This window comes from Epinephelus lanceolatus, chromosome 20 (assembly GCF_041903045.1).
Source record: "Epinephelus lanceolatus isolate andai-2023 chromosome 20, ASM4190304v1, whole genome shotgun sequence".
NCBI classification, from domain to species: Eukaryota; Metazoa; Chordata; class Actinopteri; order Perciformes; family Serranidae; genus Epinephelus; species Epinephelus lanceolatus.
In genome coordinates this window covers 38,255,317-38,272,684 of record NC_135753.1, presented here as the reverse complement: position 1 = coordinate 38,272,684, position 17,368 = coordinate 38,255,317, and the positions used below count along the sequence as shown (strand labels likewise).

The following is a 17,368-nucleotide window of genomic DNA, read 5'->3' as shown; positions in this document are numbered from 1 at the left end:
TCTCCCCTTGGATCTCTGCAAGTGATGTGAGGACTCTAAAACTTCACCTGAGCCTCCCTCGGCATATGGGTGAGTAGATAATGGCTGAATTTTCATTTTTGGGTGCACTATCCCTTTAACATGTCATTTATCACGTCAAAATTAAAAAACAGTCAAACAGCCGAAGCCGCTTGTTGTTTTGCTTCTGTGCATCAGAAAAGGATTGTTTCACAGCTTCCTACAGGTGATGGACTTACTGCACCATGTGAACACGGCCGCCCACCTTCAGTCCTTAAACCACCCTCTTGAAAAGGTCAGCGTTGTGATATTTGCACATGTCGAAAAACCTGTTGATATCCAAGTCTTTCATAATGTTTAAAAGTTGGTGTGTTTTACCTTCCGACTACAAATGTGGGATTTTCTTTTGGGCATGCGTCTCTACAGCAGCCTGATAAACTGTTGGCCAGTTGGTTTGTGCACAACAACTTCGCAAACTGCAGTAAAAACTGAGAATATTGTCATATTGGGAATAATAGTGAAATATTAGTGTGTGTGTAGCCAACTGGATTCACTAAAGTCAGTTATTTTTGAACATTCAGTGTTAAAGATTTGTTTGTACACCTTTAATTAACAACTATCAGATGATGATGATGATGATGATGATGAAGTCCAAATGAATGCTCATGTTGTTCATTCATCTTTGAACTGATGTTGCAAACCAGTCAGCAGAAGAAAATGTTGTACATTTCCACAAACCACGGATTTGTTGCATTTGCATGTTTTATATGAATCATATCAACGTTTCTATATTGTGACGTACTATATGAGCCATATGTAACCCCTGCCAAGCTGCAGATCACTGCTGGAGACCAACAAACAACAGAACCGGTTGTATTTTAGTGAGTAATCACTGTGCTTTCAGCGGCTTGCTAGCCACCAAACATGGGTGTTTTGTTGTTTTGAGTTTGGAACCAATAGCAACACCACGGAGAGGTGGAACAGTTTAAACTGAGCTTGAATGCACCACTTTAATAATTACAGGGAGTGCAGACTGGTGAGGCAACAGAGAGAGTCAGTGTTTGGTTTGAGAGTTCCCAGGGGAACAGAGTCGGTCCGCAGCTCTCCAGGTGAAACGCTGTAGCAGCACACAGGTGAGTCACTGGCGTCTGACAGTTCAATAGTGTGCGATGATAACGAGAGGGGGCAGGCGGAGGGTGATGTCAAGAAAGCTGAGATTACAAAACCAGGAGTATTCACTGGGAATGCCGTCTCTCCGATGTGAAGCTGGTCGTGGACAGAGGGGAGCCTGACAGCAGTGATGAAAGGTGGAATCTGCGGCGCACACTCAAAGACAAGGTGTACTGCTGCAGAACGAAGCAATCACAGCTCAGAAGATCACAAGTGACGAGGCCGGTAAACTCACTTTGGAAAGTTGGGTGACGCTCTTTCCAGACAGCTGCAGGTAAAAGGTGAACAGGAACCAGAGGGCAGAAGAAGAGCTTGTGGGCAAAGACAGAAGACAAGTGGTTTACCAGGGATCAGACGAAGCAGGTGAGTCAGAAATGCGCAGGGTTGATACTGAGGAAGCAGTCGGGAACAAACGCTGGAAAGTCTTGCATGAGGCCAAGAACAATCTGGCAAGGAGCGACTTTATAGTTACAGGGGGTAATGATCCACAGGTGAGCTGTGTTAGCCTGATGAGGTGGGCATGGTGGACCGGCAGGAGCGGGAAATGAGTCGACAGGCGATAGGCTGGCAGGTAGGTGTGGTGACGAGGCGGGGTGAAAAGAAAATTACTGATGGCATGTATGGAGGACGAAAAGTGCCCGGTGTGACAGTAGTGACCCATTGCTGTTTTTGTAGCGGGGATAGTTCCATGAAAAGTGAAGAAGATGAAGAAGAAGAAGAAGAAGAAGAAGAGTTGTCAGAGAGGGGGCTGCCCATGGACAGGATGCACCCTGAGCGGTTGGAGGTTCAATGCCTTGCTCAGGGCACCTTGGCAGTGCCTGGGACACCAGTCCATGCTCCATGCTTGGTCTGGAGGGGGACTTGAGCAGGCAACCCTCCTGTTCCCAAGCTAGGTCCCTATAGACTGAGCTACTGCCACCCCAGCATGTCCCCAGTACGAGGTATTTTAGTCCTAAACATTAGTGATGGCCAAATGAAGCCTCATGAAGCATTTTCTTTATTTTCTGAGCCCACTAGATGGCGCTCATGGTTTAAAGAGAGAGGCTTGAAGAATGGCAATGCAGTGTGCTTTTAACCTTTTGTTGAACAAAAAGCGCCATCTAGTGGGCTCAGTAAATAAAGAAAATGCTTCACGAAGCTTCATTTGGCCATCACTACTAAACATGATCTTTTCCCAACAACAATCACGTGGTTCTGCGCCTAACCACACGTTAACGTCACAGCACTCTAATGTATCCATGGTTTGCAGAAACTTTAAATGCCAACATTTTTCTGGTGACTAGGTTGGATGTTAAATTAAACGTATTTCTCAGCTCTTGTAGCAACGCTTTTTTTTTGTGCCAGCAGTATTTTGAAATACTTTCAAACCCTGCATTGACTGTAGAAACAGGCTGAAAGTTTATGAACACTGAGATAAATGGAAATGTGAGGAAACAATGAGAAATGTTTCCTTGAACTGCTCTTCATCATGAGGAGCGACTGCTCTGTATCAGAAAACTGATCAGCATAAACTAAGTTTGTGTGTGAAGCAAAATTCCAGCAGTGCCATTTTTTTCAGCATCTTAAACCTTTTTAAAGACAAGCGAGACTTCAGTTTGGCACCAGAGTGATAATCATTTCATATACTCCAAAAGCATTTCTTTAAAAGACGTTTCAATCGACATGCTGTCACCAGAGAGGAAGAATGACAGGCAAGATGTTGAATGGAGCAGCAGCATTCAGGATGAGGCCCCGCCAGGAGCAGAACTTTGTGAGACACTTTGACACTGTGAATAAACAACCTGCGTTAAGCTATTTCTTCAAACTGATATGTGTGAGTAACTGAGTCTGAGTCACTGGGAGAAACATTTAACAACACACACATCACATCTGCTGCCTTTAATGCCCTTACAGTGGGGCGGCCGGATGATGAATTTTTTAAATCGCTGTTAATCACTGATTTTCAATGGTTAATTGCATTTCTAACATTCAATTATTTTGCAGTTTAAAACTGTTCTGAAGTCCATATTAATGAGATCAAGTGAATCTAACCAGAGTGAATAGGAATCAAAGGAATGCAAAGACATTTGTCTTTTTTATCTTGACTTTTAGGGTGCTTCCACCCCTGCCCTGTTTGGTTCAGTTCATTTTAATTTAAGTAGTTTTGCCCCCTCAGTGTGGTTCCTTTGGCCAGGTGTGAACACAGCAATCGCACTCAGGTGTGCACCAAAACAACTGGACCAAGACCTTCTTGAAGAGGTGGTCTATGAATGAACTATGACAGCAATATAGTCCACGATGAGCAGCGCTAAAATCAACCTGCGTAGTTGTCCCTCCATTGTGACATTAGAAAGTGTCACATTTATCTTGCAAGTGTACTCTTCTTCAACGTTTGCTTTACTTCCTGGATTTTTCCCACATGGAAATTCTGACCAATCAAGAGCAGCTTTCTCACACAAGGCATTTGATCTGGTCCTCTTGTAAATGCTGCCGTGAGAACACGAACCAACTCTAGGCAATTATACAACTTTGGAACAACATGAGTCCCTGATTCAGACCAGAGGAGACCACTCTAGGGCTGAGAGCAGCCTGAGATTTATTTATTTCAGATCAGTGCTGCACTGCTACAACAGTGTGATCTGAAACCATGACTTACTTCAAAGTGCTTATTCAGTGGAATACAGTGTTGTTTGAAAGGATCATATTATTTCAGTTGAAAAAGTGCAGTTACTCTGATATAACTTTGACTACATACTGTCCAACAACCTCTGGTTAATGTGGCAGCAGTTGCACTTTCCAGGAGTTCAAGTTTACTTGCTTCCGCTGGTTCATATCAGGTCCTGTATGCATGAAACTATTGCTCCCTGCCACAGTAGGAAATATGACTGGTCACCTAAAACGCACATTAATTACACGTTAAACACACATTGAACACACATTAAACATGGCTTAATAGAGACAATTTCAAACACAAGTACACAAATCAACTTCACTATAACTTGCAGCATTCACAAACACTTGCCTTTATCTGGACACATTTCCCCCACAAATACAACATGCTAACGTTATTAGTAGTGATGGCCAAATGAAGCCTCATGAAGCATTGTCTTTATTTTCTGAGCCCACTAGATGGCGCTCATGGTTTAAAGAGAGAGGCTCAAAGAATGGCAATTCAGTGTGCTTTCAACCTTTTCTTGGACAAAAAGCGCCATCTAGTGGGCTCATAAAATAAAGAAAATACTTCATGAGGCTTCATTTGGCCATCACTAGTTATTAGCACAAGCCTATGGCATTTTACATTGTATAAATTAGCCTAGCAGCTAGCAGAGTTTTCCTCTACTCATGAATTCAAGAACAACATGTAACAAAGGTAACGGCACATAATTCAGCTCCATTACAACTCACAAGGTTCACTGACAAAACAACTGTCTGATACTAAACATGTTTTCCAAACAAATACAACATGCTAACGTTATTAGCACAAGCCTATGGCATTTTAAATAGAATAAATTAGCCTAGCAGTGAACCTGTTTTTTCTGCCAGGATAAATCAAACACAGGACTTGCAGTGCAGGTCTGCAGTCAGTTTCCACCAGTTTAGCAGCGCTGTAGTTAACATCTTTGGACATCTTTGGATCTGTTTCGTCCACGTCTGTAGCAATTCTCACACTTCAAAACAGTGATTTGCCGGCTTTGGTGATGTGGTTGCCTGCTGACATCAGTCTGATTAGCTGCTCCTGTGTGCTCAGCTCGGAGGTGGTAGCTTAAAGTGCTTCAGTGAAATTTCAGTTCAGTTTGAGACAAGGTGCACATTATTTTAAACTTGAGCCATCTGAGAGTTTTTTAATGTGCAAGGAGGTGTTCAAAAGTGCAGTCATGTCTCATTTTCCATCACTGCGGCAGCAGGAAGTCGCTTTTTATCAGCTGAAGAGCGACTTTTTGTAATAGTTTTTAATGAGAATGAAGCTTTTTGCTCGCTGTTTTCGTGCCTCATGTTCCTGCGCTCTAGGCACCTGGTGTTTTTGTCGGAGCGCTTTGAACTCCTCGAGTTAGAAAAACTTCAACTTGAGGGGAAAAGTGCCCCATGTCATCTCCGCTTTGTTCCCATTGTCCAATCAGATGATTTGAGAGGCGGGGCTTCTGTGGTGGTCACGACAACAAGTTTACAGTTGGTAAACAATGGAGGAGAAACTGGTGGTAGCGGTTGCTGGATACCCAGAGCTATACGGCCTGATGATAGACAGCAGGTTGTCAAACTGCCCCTGAGTCATCCTAAAATCTGCCTGTAAACGTCCATGATGGAGGAGAAGCTCCTGGACCAACTGGTGGTACTCCCCATGATCCAGCCTCTTTTTTAGGGTCTCATGTACCCACACAGATCTCTGTTTATCTGCTGACAGCCTCTCACCCTCAACCAGAGCTACAGACAGCACCCTCTGCCTCAACATGGCAGCAGCTACACACTGATTACTGTGAAATAACTAAAATAAAAAATTTGATAATAATAAACTGTAGATTGATCACACAGGAAGGTCAGGGTAAAGAGTTGATGGCATGGTTGCTTGGCAACAATAAAATTGTGCAGTAGGCATTTCAAAAAGTACCTCTTGGTTTGGACCCTGCAGGACCCTCTGTGTGTGATCGGGGCCCAAGGGTGCGTCAGGAATAACGTGTTAACTCGACAGCTGTACTTCACAGTCTCCAAACAGAAGTCACAACACTTTATAATGTGAGGTCTCGTCTTTATTATTATCTCAACATCTCAAAATCAATTTCATTCAGATTTTTTTTTTTTACATACTCAATAATGATAAAAGCAAAAAAAGAGAAAAAAGATTCTATCAGTATAAAAGGATGATTAAAGCGCTCTGTTAGAAAGACACTGCAGATTCTGAATCATCACACATGTAAACGTGAAATCTCTATCGGCACAAACAACCAAATATTCTTCAGAGAATTTCATAAAAATATTTAAGGCTTCTCTGCTTAAAGGTGAACAGGAGATGAACAGTGCTGTGTGTCTTTAATACCACTGTGATCTGACGTGTTAGCCTGGGAGGAAAACTCAGACTTCAGATGGATGTCATCTGTTTGTGAGGTTTGATTTATTTCTTGAGCTTTTTTGTAATGAAATGTTAAAATTTTTATTTTCAGTGTACAGAAATCAGCACGGGCTGATTCAGTCAGTGAGTTAATAAGAACATACATGATAGACACAAGACCTGAACCTGCTTTCAGTCAAAGGTGTGCATAATTATTGTTATTTATATTAAGAGAGTTTGAGAACTGAATGTACCAGGATCTGACTACACAATATCTGAGACAGTCACTGTGTCACATTATTCAATGACTGCTTCTCCTGTTCACATTCACACTCAATACACGGACCAGTATCTTCGAACCACGTCACTAAACTCAATGAAAGTAGTTTGGTTAAGATTTGGGGGAAAAAACTGTGGTCATGGCTAAAATGCTCCGACACCACTGTAGTGTTTTAAAAGATTAAAGTCTGTCACATGGTTCCTGACATTAGTGCTGAAGTACCAGTATCTGTAGCTGTGTCCCAGTTCAGGGGTGTCACCTTTTGAATTCTGAATCTTAAGAATGAATACGTTAGCACTGTTCATTTTTCAAGAAAATCGAATAAGAACTAATGAGTTTGAACTCGACCCAAGCGGCTTAATCCTCAGCTTCACTGTGGAATTGATGTTCTTTTCATTCACATAGGTTCCTGTGCTGCCTCACAAAGCCCTGTTTCCACCACGCAGTCCAGTCTAGTTCAGTTCAGTTCAGTTCAGTTCAGTTGTCCGTTCCCACAGTGAAAAGTTGTGGATGGTAGCAACAGAAGCGTTCCTTAGCGTCCCCATGTTTGGTCCCCCCTCTGTTGGGGTACCTAGCACACAGATCTGGTACTAAAAGGTGGAGCTAGAAACCCTGCAGTCTGATTGGTCAGTAGAGGACGCTCACTCTGGTTTTATGTAACCTCTGTTCATACATCAGTAAACTACAACTATAAAATGAAAGAGAAAAAAATAACTTCATTCACTGGGCCGACTGCCGGCAACTTTTAAGGTGGAACGTTAACTTGTAATGTTACTCAATGCATGAGTTGATGACGTGAATCCATCAGCACACCTTAAATTTCACTGTGACAACTTTGAGCATCACTTTAGTTTTTATATGACACACACTTTTAGTAATGACTTTAAAAATATAGATTAATTTGGAGCGGATTATGTGAAGGTCATATATTCTAATCCTCACTTCCTGTGGGCTACAGCAACACTAAACCCCTGAGCTTGCCTGAGAAGGACTAAATGCACAAAGCTGCTATTTTTAAATATCCCATGGAGAGAGACTCTCACTGCAGCCTGTTCTATTTTGTTGTGAAAATGTGGGCGTGCAGCCTCGTTCTGTGGACGATAAACCAGGTGCAGACTTCCATCTGTGTCACCGCTGATGAGGAAATACAGCGAGTGCTGGACGGAGCAGTGAGTGACAACAACCCCGCCCACATTTAAGAGGACTGTCTGAACACACTGAGGGTCTAGGTACCATGTCTGAAGGGTTTTGGTTCAAAAGGTACCATAGCAAATGTGGTTGGTGGAAACGGAGCTTTAGTGTCGGGCTAACAGCACTTCATAATGGTGTCCTGGTGAGGTTACAGTAAGTCAGCAGCATTTTTAAAAGGCAGCAAACAGCTTGATTTCTATGATTCCTCCATCTCTGGTTTCGAATGAGCACAATCTGTCACACTACTTTTAGACTCCTGTACTGAGGAACTTCCATGACAGTTTACCACTCAGTAAAGTACTTCCTGATGGTAAAGTTGGAAAATTCCCACTCAAGAGGGCCACCTGAATGCATCATTAGTTTTGGTTTCCGTGTGGAGAGGGGAGAGAACTTATGATGACACCACGTTAGGGATCAGCATCCCTCCAATGAGGCGTGCCCTGAAATGGGACGCAGCTGTTCTCCGGCCACAATGGAGGGAAATATTTGAGGGTCTCATATCGTCTACATGGACGACAGTAACTGTATGTATGAAAAATGATGCTTAACAAAGCAGCATAGTGAAGACACAAGAGCCTGGACTCTTCTTTAACTTTTGGCAATGCACACGGAGGAGTGTAAACAAACCTGGATATTTTGGATCACAGTGTTGGTTTGAGTGACGCATCATCATCGTCACTGGAATGCTGGACTGGGATTAACGTCTTTGGCCAGACAGAAAGAAAGAGAGACAGACAGACAGAGAGGCAGAGCATGTTTGTTTCATACATGACGCATGTTTGCATAAGTGGACATTGGTTCAAAGTCTATCTTTGGATGTGTCGGAGAGACGACAGAGAGTGAGCCGTAAAGACGTTCCCATCATCTCCGCACTCTAAGAGGCGTCGTCCCCGTCTTTCTGCCCGCTGGGCTCCGCTCTCTGAGACAGGAGGAACGACTCCCACACAGCCAGGCACTGAAAGAGAAGATGCACCATCATTATCATCGCATCACAGAGGTTTTGGTGGTTTAGATGTAGATAATACAATTTAACAATATGTGTTACATAACACATAGCAGCATCATCTCTGCTGTCTCACACTCTCCGCACAGCTCCACTCACTCACTCACAAATTCTCCAGCAACACTCAGAGACACAGAGCTGCTCCTCTGTTAGTTAGTCTGTCTGTTAATTAATCTACAGTAAGACATCAGTCTATATGTTGCACGTGCTACACTAAATCTGAGATGAATGAAATGACGGCAGAAGCACACGTGAAGTCCGGCGCTGCGCTGCTTCAGGGGCCGTACACACACTGCGTCTTTAGCCACCTGGAAAACACCAGGTCAGGTGCTGGGTGCTACTCTTAGATTGATATTGTTAGTAATGAAAGGAGGTGAGGTGTTGATAAAGTGTAATAATGAAAGGAGGTGAAGTGTAGGTTTAAGTGTGAGTGATGAAAGGAGATGAAGTGAAGGTTAAAGTGTAGATGTTGAAAGGAGTTGAAGTGTAGGTTAAAGTGCAAGTGCTGAAAGGAGTTGAAGTGTAGGTTAAAGTGTAATGATGACAGGAGGTGAAGTGTAGGTTAACATGTAATGTTGAAAGGAGGTGAAGTGTAGGTTAAAGTGTAATGATGACAGGAGGTGAAGTGTAGGTTAACATATAATGTTGAAAGGAGTTGAAGTGTAGGTTAAAGTGTAATGATGACAGGAGGTGAAGTGTAGGTTAACATGTAATGTTGAAAGGAGGTGAAGTGTAGGTTAAAGTGTAATGATGACAGGAGGTGAAGTGTAGGTTAACATGTAATGTTGAAAGGAGTTGAAGTGTAGGTTAAAGTGTAATGATGACAGGAGGTGAAGTGTAGGTTAACATATAATGTTGAAAGGAGGTGAAGTGTAGGTTAACATGTAATGATGAAAGGAGGTGAAGTGTAGGTTAAAGTGTAACGATGAAAGGAGGTGAAGTGTTGGTAAAAGTGTGAGTGATGAAAGGAGGTGAAGTGTAGGTTAAAGTGTAAGTGCTGAAAGGAGGTGAAGTGTAGGTTAAAGTGTAATGATGAAAGGAGGTGAAGTGTAGGTTAAAGTGTAGGTACTGAAAGGAAGTGAAGTGTTGGTAAAAGTGTAAGTGATGAAAGGAGGTGAAGTGTAGGTTAAAGTGTAGGTACTGAAAGGAGGTAAAATGTTGGTAAAAGTGTGAATGATGAAAGGAGGTGAAGTGTAGGTTAAAGTGTAATGATGAAAGGAGATGAAGTGTAGGTTAACGTGTAAGTGCTGAAAGGAGATCAAGTGTAGGTTAAAGTGTAGGTGTTGAAAGGAGGTGAAGTGTTGGTACAAGTGTGAGTGATGAAAGGAGGTGAAGTGTAGGTTAACGTGTAAGTGATGAAAGGAGGTGAAGTGTAGGTTAACGTGTAAGTGCTGAAAGGAGGTGAAGTGTAGGTTAAAGTGCAAATGATGAAAGGAGGTGAAGTGTAGGTTAAAGTGTAGGTGTTGAAAGGAGGTGAAGTGTTGGTACAAGTGTGAGTGATGAAAGGAGGTGAAGTGTAGGTTAAAGTGTAAGTGATGAAAGGAGGTGAAGTGTAGGTTAATGTGTAAGTGCTGAAAGGAGGTGAAGTGTAGGTTAAAGTGCAAATGATGAAAGGAGGTGAAGTGTAGGTTAACGTGTAAGTGCTGAAAGGAGGTGAAGTGTAGGTTAAATCATCATGGTCATTATCTGCTTCATAATTATAACCTTTACTGCTGCTGCACTTTAACACCATGGGCCTCAGCAGAGATGAAACAGTGGTGTGTCAGTGTCTGAAGAGCTGTCCCAAATGTTTACCCCAGCACTCCTCTCCTCTCTCTGCTTTCATCTGCCTCTTTCTTCTTCCTTTCTCTAACTCCCTTGCCATCTCATCAGCGCAGGCACATTATTGCAGCGACAGAGGCACTGACAGAGTCCCATTGTGGCTCTGTGTGTGCATGTGTATGTGTGTGAATGTGCACACATACACATGCACACACAGCAAAGAGGACTTGACAAAGCGAATCACACTTTTATGGCATAAAAGCAGTTATCTAGATAGCAGAGGCAGGAAGCCATGCAACCAGAAAGTGAAAATGGCAAGCACACACCAACAGACACGGACACACTCCAAAGCCAATCTATGAACTTGGGTTCCACTTTGTCAGCACACATCAATAAAGCACAGTCAGTTTTTCCAAGGTAATAGCCGTTTGTTTAGAGGCGGCAGTAAGTCAGAGCCTCGGCCCGTCAGCTCTCCATTTAACAGCCAATTTCTTTCACGAGCACCTGCAGCACCTTGGTAGCACTGTGGCGGCGCAGGCTGGTCAAAGAAATGAGTTCAGGAGGCAGAAATGTCATCGGTCAAGTTAAGGTACAACTGGAGGAGCCAAAGAGTCCAGTGAAAAGGAGAGTCGAGACAGAAGGAAGCTAATGCTAAGCCTAGAGCTCATGCTGCCAAAATATAAAGACTAACTTCACACCTTATACTGACTTTCCAAGAATATAACAAAACATATCACATCAAACAAAAATAAAACATCTCCCTGCTCTTATTCTCTCAAATATTATGTCTCCTTGCTGATAATAAATGTCTACTAACGTCAAGAGGGCCTGGTGACAACGTCATCACGGCAGGTCAAAGTGCAAGGGTCAGATCATGGGGCAGCTAATGCTAAAGTAAGGGAGAGTTTTGCTGGACCAGGAGCTACTGAAGAACCTGGACAGGCTGAGAAAGACCAGATATTTCCTACTACAGTTTTGGAGCTGCTTTTTTGATCCATAAAAATTTCACTGCAGGGGCATATCCATCAGGTTGTCCTTTCATAGCAGCTAATGATGGAGCGAATGACGAGCTGATGTAAAGTTAAGAGTTGCCCAGAGGATGTGAACAGACATGAAGCACACAGACAACTTGGATGTCCATCACCATTAAAAAGGAAATATTAGAAATCTTGGCGCATGCAATGCAGAGACAAATTGTGTCGAGGTAGCACACATTCTTTGGACTAATGGAAACATTGACGTAAGTACATCTGAGCAGTTTCCTGTAGCTCCTCACCCAAATTGTGCCAATAAATGTTTGTTGGAAAGACCATCTTTAGTTAGCACAATTATGGCTGGAAATGCTGCAAATTTCTTGCAAAAAAACATCCGTCTTTGGTGGCACAATGGCCACTGGAAATGCTGCCGATGCCTTGCTAAGGAACATCTGGTTTTGGTGGCACAATAACTGCTGGAAATGCTGCCAATTTCTCGATAGAAACATCTAGGTTTGGTGGCACAAACATCGCTGGAAATGCCGCAGATTTCTCACGACTAAAATCCAGTTTTGGTGGCACAATTGCCACTGCGAATGCTACTGATGTCTCGCAAAAAAGCACACAATTTTAGTGGCACAAACACCGCTGGAATTGCCGCCAATGTCTTGCTCAGGAACATCTGGTTTTGGTGGCACAAAGTCTGCTGGAAATGGTGCAGATTTCTCGCTAAAAACTAGGGCTGGGTATCGATTCAGATTTTCCAGATCGATTTGATTGATTTTCAAGGACTCAGTTTGATTCAATTCACGATTCGATTCAATTCAATTCAGTTCAATATCGATTCAGTCAAGTATATTTCAATTATGATACAAAATTTGCGTGGATATTAAGATATTTTCTGAGAACTAACGAAGTATATTTAACAAGGAACCCTCTGACCTGGTGCATTACTATTAAAAATACTGTTTACATTAAGAATTGACCCCAAAGCAGTACATTAGTCATCATGTACTTTTATTTAACATTACCTGACACATACAAAATAAATATTTTAAATTAAATCTAATCACAAGGCAGACAATGTAAATGAAGTGGCTACAAAAAATGTAAACAAAGGACATCCACAAGTTTGCTGCCTGTAACCGTCTTATAAAGCTTTTGTGCAACACACTACAGTGGTTGTGATGCACACATAGACTGTATCAGAAGAGAAACAATATACATAGGTGAACCCTGCAGCAAAGTGAACCCTCTTCCTCAGAGAGGATCTTTGCCTCCCAGTTTGTTCCTGGCAGCAGAGCAGAGTGAACCGTCATTCTTCTCAGAGGATCTTTGTCCCATGACAGCAGGCAGCTGCTCTCCGTGTCCGCAGTGTAAACAACTTCGCTGGTGATTTGACAGTCACTAGAAGCACATTATGACCCTTTGTAAAAGTTTCTGTGTGGTACCTCCTGTGTTGTACATGAGCTAACGTTAGCGGCTAAGGACTGAGAGGCTGTCCGGTATGGGTGTGTGTGTGTGTGTGTGTGTGTGTGTGTGTGTGTCTGAGTGTCTGAGGAGCGTCAGTACGTGAGCTTGTTAGCCATAACGTTAGCCTTGCTGTTTGTCATGTTAACGTTGTCGGCGGCAGCCCTGAATAGCTTGTAAAGCTTTAGCATAGTTAGGTAACACATTTGATATCGGCCCATGTGTTTACTGCTACAGAGAATTAATAAATCTTTGCTTTATTTGCACAACGTCGCCTCTCTGCCGTCTTTTATCACGCTTGCTAACACTAAGTTAACTTTACCAGCAGATCTGTATGAGGCACAAACTGAGGCTACAGTTAGCAGTGTGCTGATGCTTAGTGGTATTTCTTAATCTTTTCTGTGAAACTAATGTGCATTTAATAAACATTCGTACATTATTAGCGTTACATTTTTAGGGGAAAATGCGAGTGAAAATACTCGCACCGTAGACCCATGCCTTCAGTGGACGCGCTCCCACCATTGTTTGCTGCTCTGTCTTCATTCAGTGTCCGGCCGTCTCGCGAGATCTCTCGCCATGACCTCAGGTGCTAAATGCTGATCTCGCGAGACTACCTGGGTTGATAGTACTGCTGCTGCTGCAGTCTGCTACCGGCTGTACAACACGTCCACGGAGGAAAATAGCTATAGTAAAAGATTGATTTTTTAATTAATAAATCGATTTTGTGCCATTTAAAGGAAAATCGATTCAAATCAATTAAATCGATTTTTTCAACCCAGCTCTACTAAAAACCATCCGGATTAGGTGGCACAATGGCAGCTAGAAATTCCACCAATGTTTGCCAAAACAACATCAGTTTTTGGAAATGCTGCAAATGTCTCGCTAAAAACCATCCGGATCTGGTGGCACAATTCACGCTGGAAATTCCACTGATGTCTTGCTAGAAAACAACCAGTTCTGTTGTTTGTTGGTCTTGAACAGTGGCCTGCAGCTGGCAGCTGGCCTAAGCGTACATACATAGCCATGCGTGCACATTTATACTGCGCAGCAGCCCTCAGTGAAAATGAGCTCCTGCACACATGACCGTTTCAGTTCAGGCAAGCCTCCTTCCTAAACATGCAAACAGGTGGCCTCATGCCAGGCAGACAATGGTAAGCAGCCAAGAAAAAGACAATAAGGATATTTACTGTTATCATCTCATATCATTTGCAGGCCCCTGAATAGAAGCCAGTTGAAACTGTATCGTGGCAGACTTTGCCATATCAGCAAATATCAAATATAAGCATGATAAAACTAGTGATTTACACCCCTAAAGAAGAGTCCAGATCCCACTGCCCTTCAACCTAACAGTAGGAATTACTGGCAGCGGACATGATCCCTCCCCAGTTTCCCACCTTCTTGCCCTGACAATTCCCAGAGGCACAGCTGCCTGAGGCACCACTGACGGGGTTAAACAGTGCTCAGTGAATGTTTCATGACAACTTTTTAATTCACAAAGTTTGCAAAACAGAAGTGTCTTAAGACAAACTTTACAGAATAAAACACAATAACATCATCAACACTTACTGTACACTGTAAATAAATACAGGCAGCGCTGTCTGACAAACTAACTTCTGTACATCTGACGACACCGGCATAATGGCTCATCAGCACTGTTACTGAACACATCACACTGATTGCTCTCAGCTTCAGCTCTCAGTGTACTTATGGTAGATTTTATTTTAGTAGAAATAATGTTTTAAATGGCTGAATGTGTTCATCTCCTCAAAGTGAATGAGTAGCAGTTCTTGTCTTTGCAGCAGAAGCCATGCTTTCAGCTTGATCAGGAAGATATAGCACTCAGTGTTTCTAACAAAGCAGATTCAGATGTTTCAGCAGAGCACTAAATCTGTCCAGTGAGCCCAGACTGAACAGTTGACTAAGCACAGCCTTTTTTAAGGACGAGTACAGAGAAAGCCAAGAGACACGCAAATTGTACAACAGCACATTAAAGTGACAACTACAGAGAGTGCTCGGAGAAACAGGATTAATTCATTTCCAGTTTACACTCAGAAATAGGCCTGATGGTGTACTGAAGCTCCTGACGGGGCCGACTCTGGATCTCTATCAGCTCTCTGGACAACCAAGCGCTCAAGATACAGTGAAGTACACTTTTCACCTACTGTGTCCCTGCATTCATTGTTCTGTTGTTCGGTATACAGTCCCTCTATGTTGTGATGTCACCATTGCTACAATTGATGCAATTTCAGCCAATCCCTGTGAATTCTGTGTGACCTTGCTATCTTACTCTATAATGACGAAAACTCTCTGTGTGTGTGTTCCTCGTTTTTCTCCTCACTGACTTGGTCAATCCATGTGAAATTTGGCACAGTGGTAGAGGGTCATGGGAGGATGCCAATGAAGCAATATTACATCAATTGGCCAAAGGGGGGCGCTATAGCAACCCATTGAAATGGCAAACTTTGAATGGGCATATCTCATGCCCCGTATGTGGTAGAGACATGAAGCTTTGCACAGAGATGCCTCTCCTCATGAGGAACACATTTGCCTCAAGAACCCATAGCTTCCACTTATATAGATTTTCCGCCATTTTGAATTTTTTGAAAAACACTTCAAATGGATCTCTTCCTAGGAAGTTTGAGCGATCTGCATGAAACTGGGTGAACATAATCTAGGGACCAATATCTAAAGTTCCCTCTTGGCAAAAGTTGGAAAACTTACTAAAACTGAGCTTCTATAAGGCAATGAATATTGCGGAGGGCGTGGCTCATCACATAAAGGTGTATAACATCTCAAGGGTTTCACCCATCACCACGCAACTTTGTAGGCATATGACCACACATAATCTGAGGGGACCCCTCCATTATTGAGCCCATCAAACAAAATGGGGGCGCTAGAGAGCTCATTTCTTATCTAGGCCTAACCGCCATATGGATTTTTACTAAACTTGGTAGATATGTAGAACAGGACGCCTCAAGGTGACTGGAGAAATTTAACTCTAATTGGCAACTGGGTGGCGCTATAACAACAGAAAAATGCTTCAAAATGGCTAAAATGCGACCGATCGCTGTGGCTCCCCCTGTGGACCAATGTTGGTGTTGTTTCTAATGTTTGGTATGACTAAGTCATGGTATGGTATGCTGTACATAATCACGGAAACTGTCAGTGTGTCATTCTGTCAGTCAGTCATTCTGTCTGTCCCACGTTTTTCTACTCACTGACGTGGTCAATCTATGTGAAACTGCACATAGGCATTGAGGACTGGCATAGGTAGAAGGTGACAAAGCTACCAATGGCTATGGACTAGTTTTGTCCAATTACTGAAACTGTACCGCAGATCTGACTATTAACGAGTGACATTTATTATAGAGCTGCACGCGGTGTATTAAGCCCCTCCTTGCCCCACTCTCTCTGTTTATCATGAGACACCTGCTGCACCTGTAACAGAGTCAAACACACAGTGACAAATTCTAATCCGGTTATTATTGAGTCCAAGTAGCACCAACTTTGTGGAAACCACCTCAAGGCCTCCATAAGATACTGACTTCACAAGAATGAGGTGGATGCAAAGTCACAGTGACCTTGACCTTTTACCACCATAATCTAATTAGTCATTTATGCTTAATTTGAAGAAGTTGTTTTTGGGATATCATGATCACAAGAAAGACAGAGACAAGGTCACAGTGACCTTGACCTCTGACCACCAAAAACTAATCAGTTCATTGTCAAATCCAAGTGGACGCTTGTACCAAATTTGTGGGGCTTCTTGAGATACTGAGTTCACAAGAATACGACGGATGCAAGGTCACAGTGATCTTGACCTTTGACCACCATGGTCTAATTAGTCCATTGTTGTGTGCAAGTGGACGTTTGTGACAAACTTAAAGACATTTCATCAAGACATGCTAAAGATATCGTGTTCACAAGAGTGGGACGTACATACTAAAACTCTGGAAACATACAGCATCTGGCCATGGCTGGTGCTGACGCAGAGACAAAAAAATTAACGGAAGGAAGAGAAATAGAAAGATCAAAATTTTGCAATTGTTTTGTAATTTTTCAGAGAAGATGCTGTGAAATCAGGCATTTCCAGCAATCACAAGCACAAAAACAGCTGTGCAAAATCATGGAGGGACTGCTCATATGTAATCTATAGTCAAACATTTTTGAGTATCTTCATATCAAAATCTCTCTCGTTCCTCTTCCTGTAAAGCATCTAGATATTCTTGAGAGCTCATTCTGTACTCAGGGGCATATAGTACGTGCATTTTTCTAATCGACAAGATTTAGTTTTGTAGCTCCAGCTGTTGCTTGTGTCAGCTATAATAAGATTGTACTCACTGAGTTACTGTCTGAGATCTGGGACATGGTGACACCGCTACACTCAGGCCTAACTGGATAAGAGACATTAGCAGTCAGACAGGCTTGTTGCCCCTTTGGACCTGTTTTTAGTGATTAAGCCACGATCTGAGATCTCAGCACTTTGGTGTTGACGGCTGACG

At 42.7% G+C, this 17,368-nt stretch overlaps 1 protein-coding gene across 2 annotated transcripts in view; it reads right to left on the bottom strand.

Moving 5' to 3' along the window:
* Positions 1-5,866: 5,866 nt before the first annotated feature.
* Positions 5,867-17,368, bottom strand: part of snx7 (sorting nexin 7) — a 69,332-nt gene continuing 57,830 nt past the window's right edge. For both annotated transcript variants that reach the window (XM_033638124.2, XM_033638125.2), the window contains exon 9: positions 5,867-8,613. In XM_033638124.2, the coding sequence (XP_033494015.1) occupies positions 8,533-8,613 (81 nt within the window). In that variant the 3' untranslated portion in view covers positions 5,867-8,532. The remainder of the gene's footprint in view (positions 8,614-17,368) is intronic.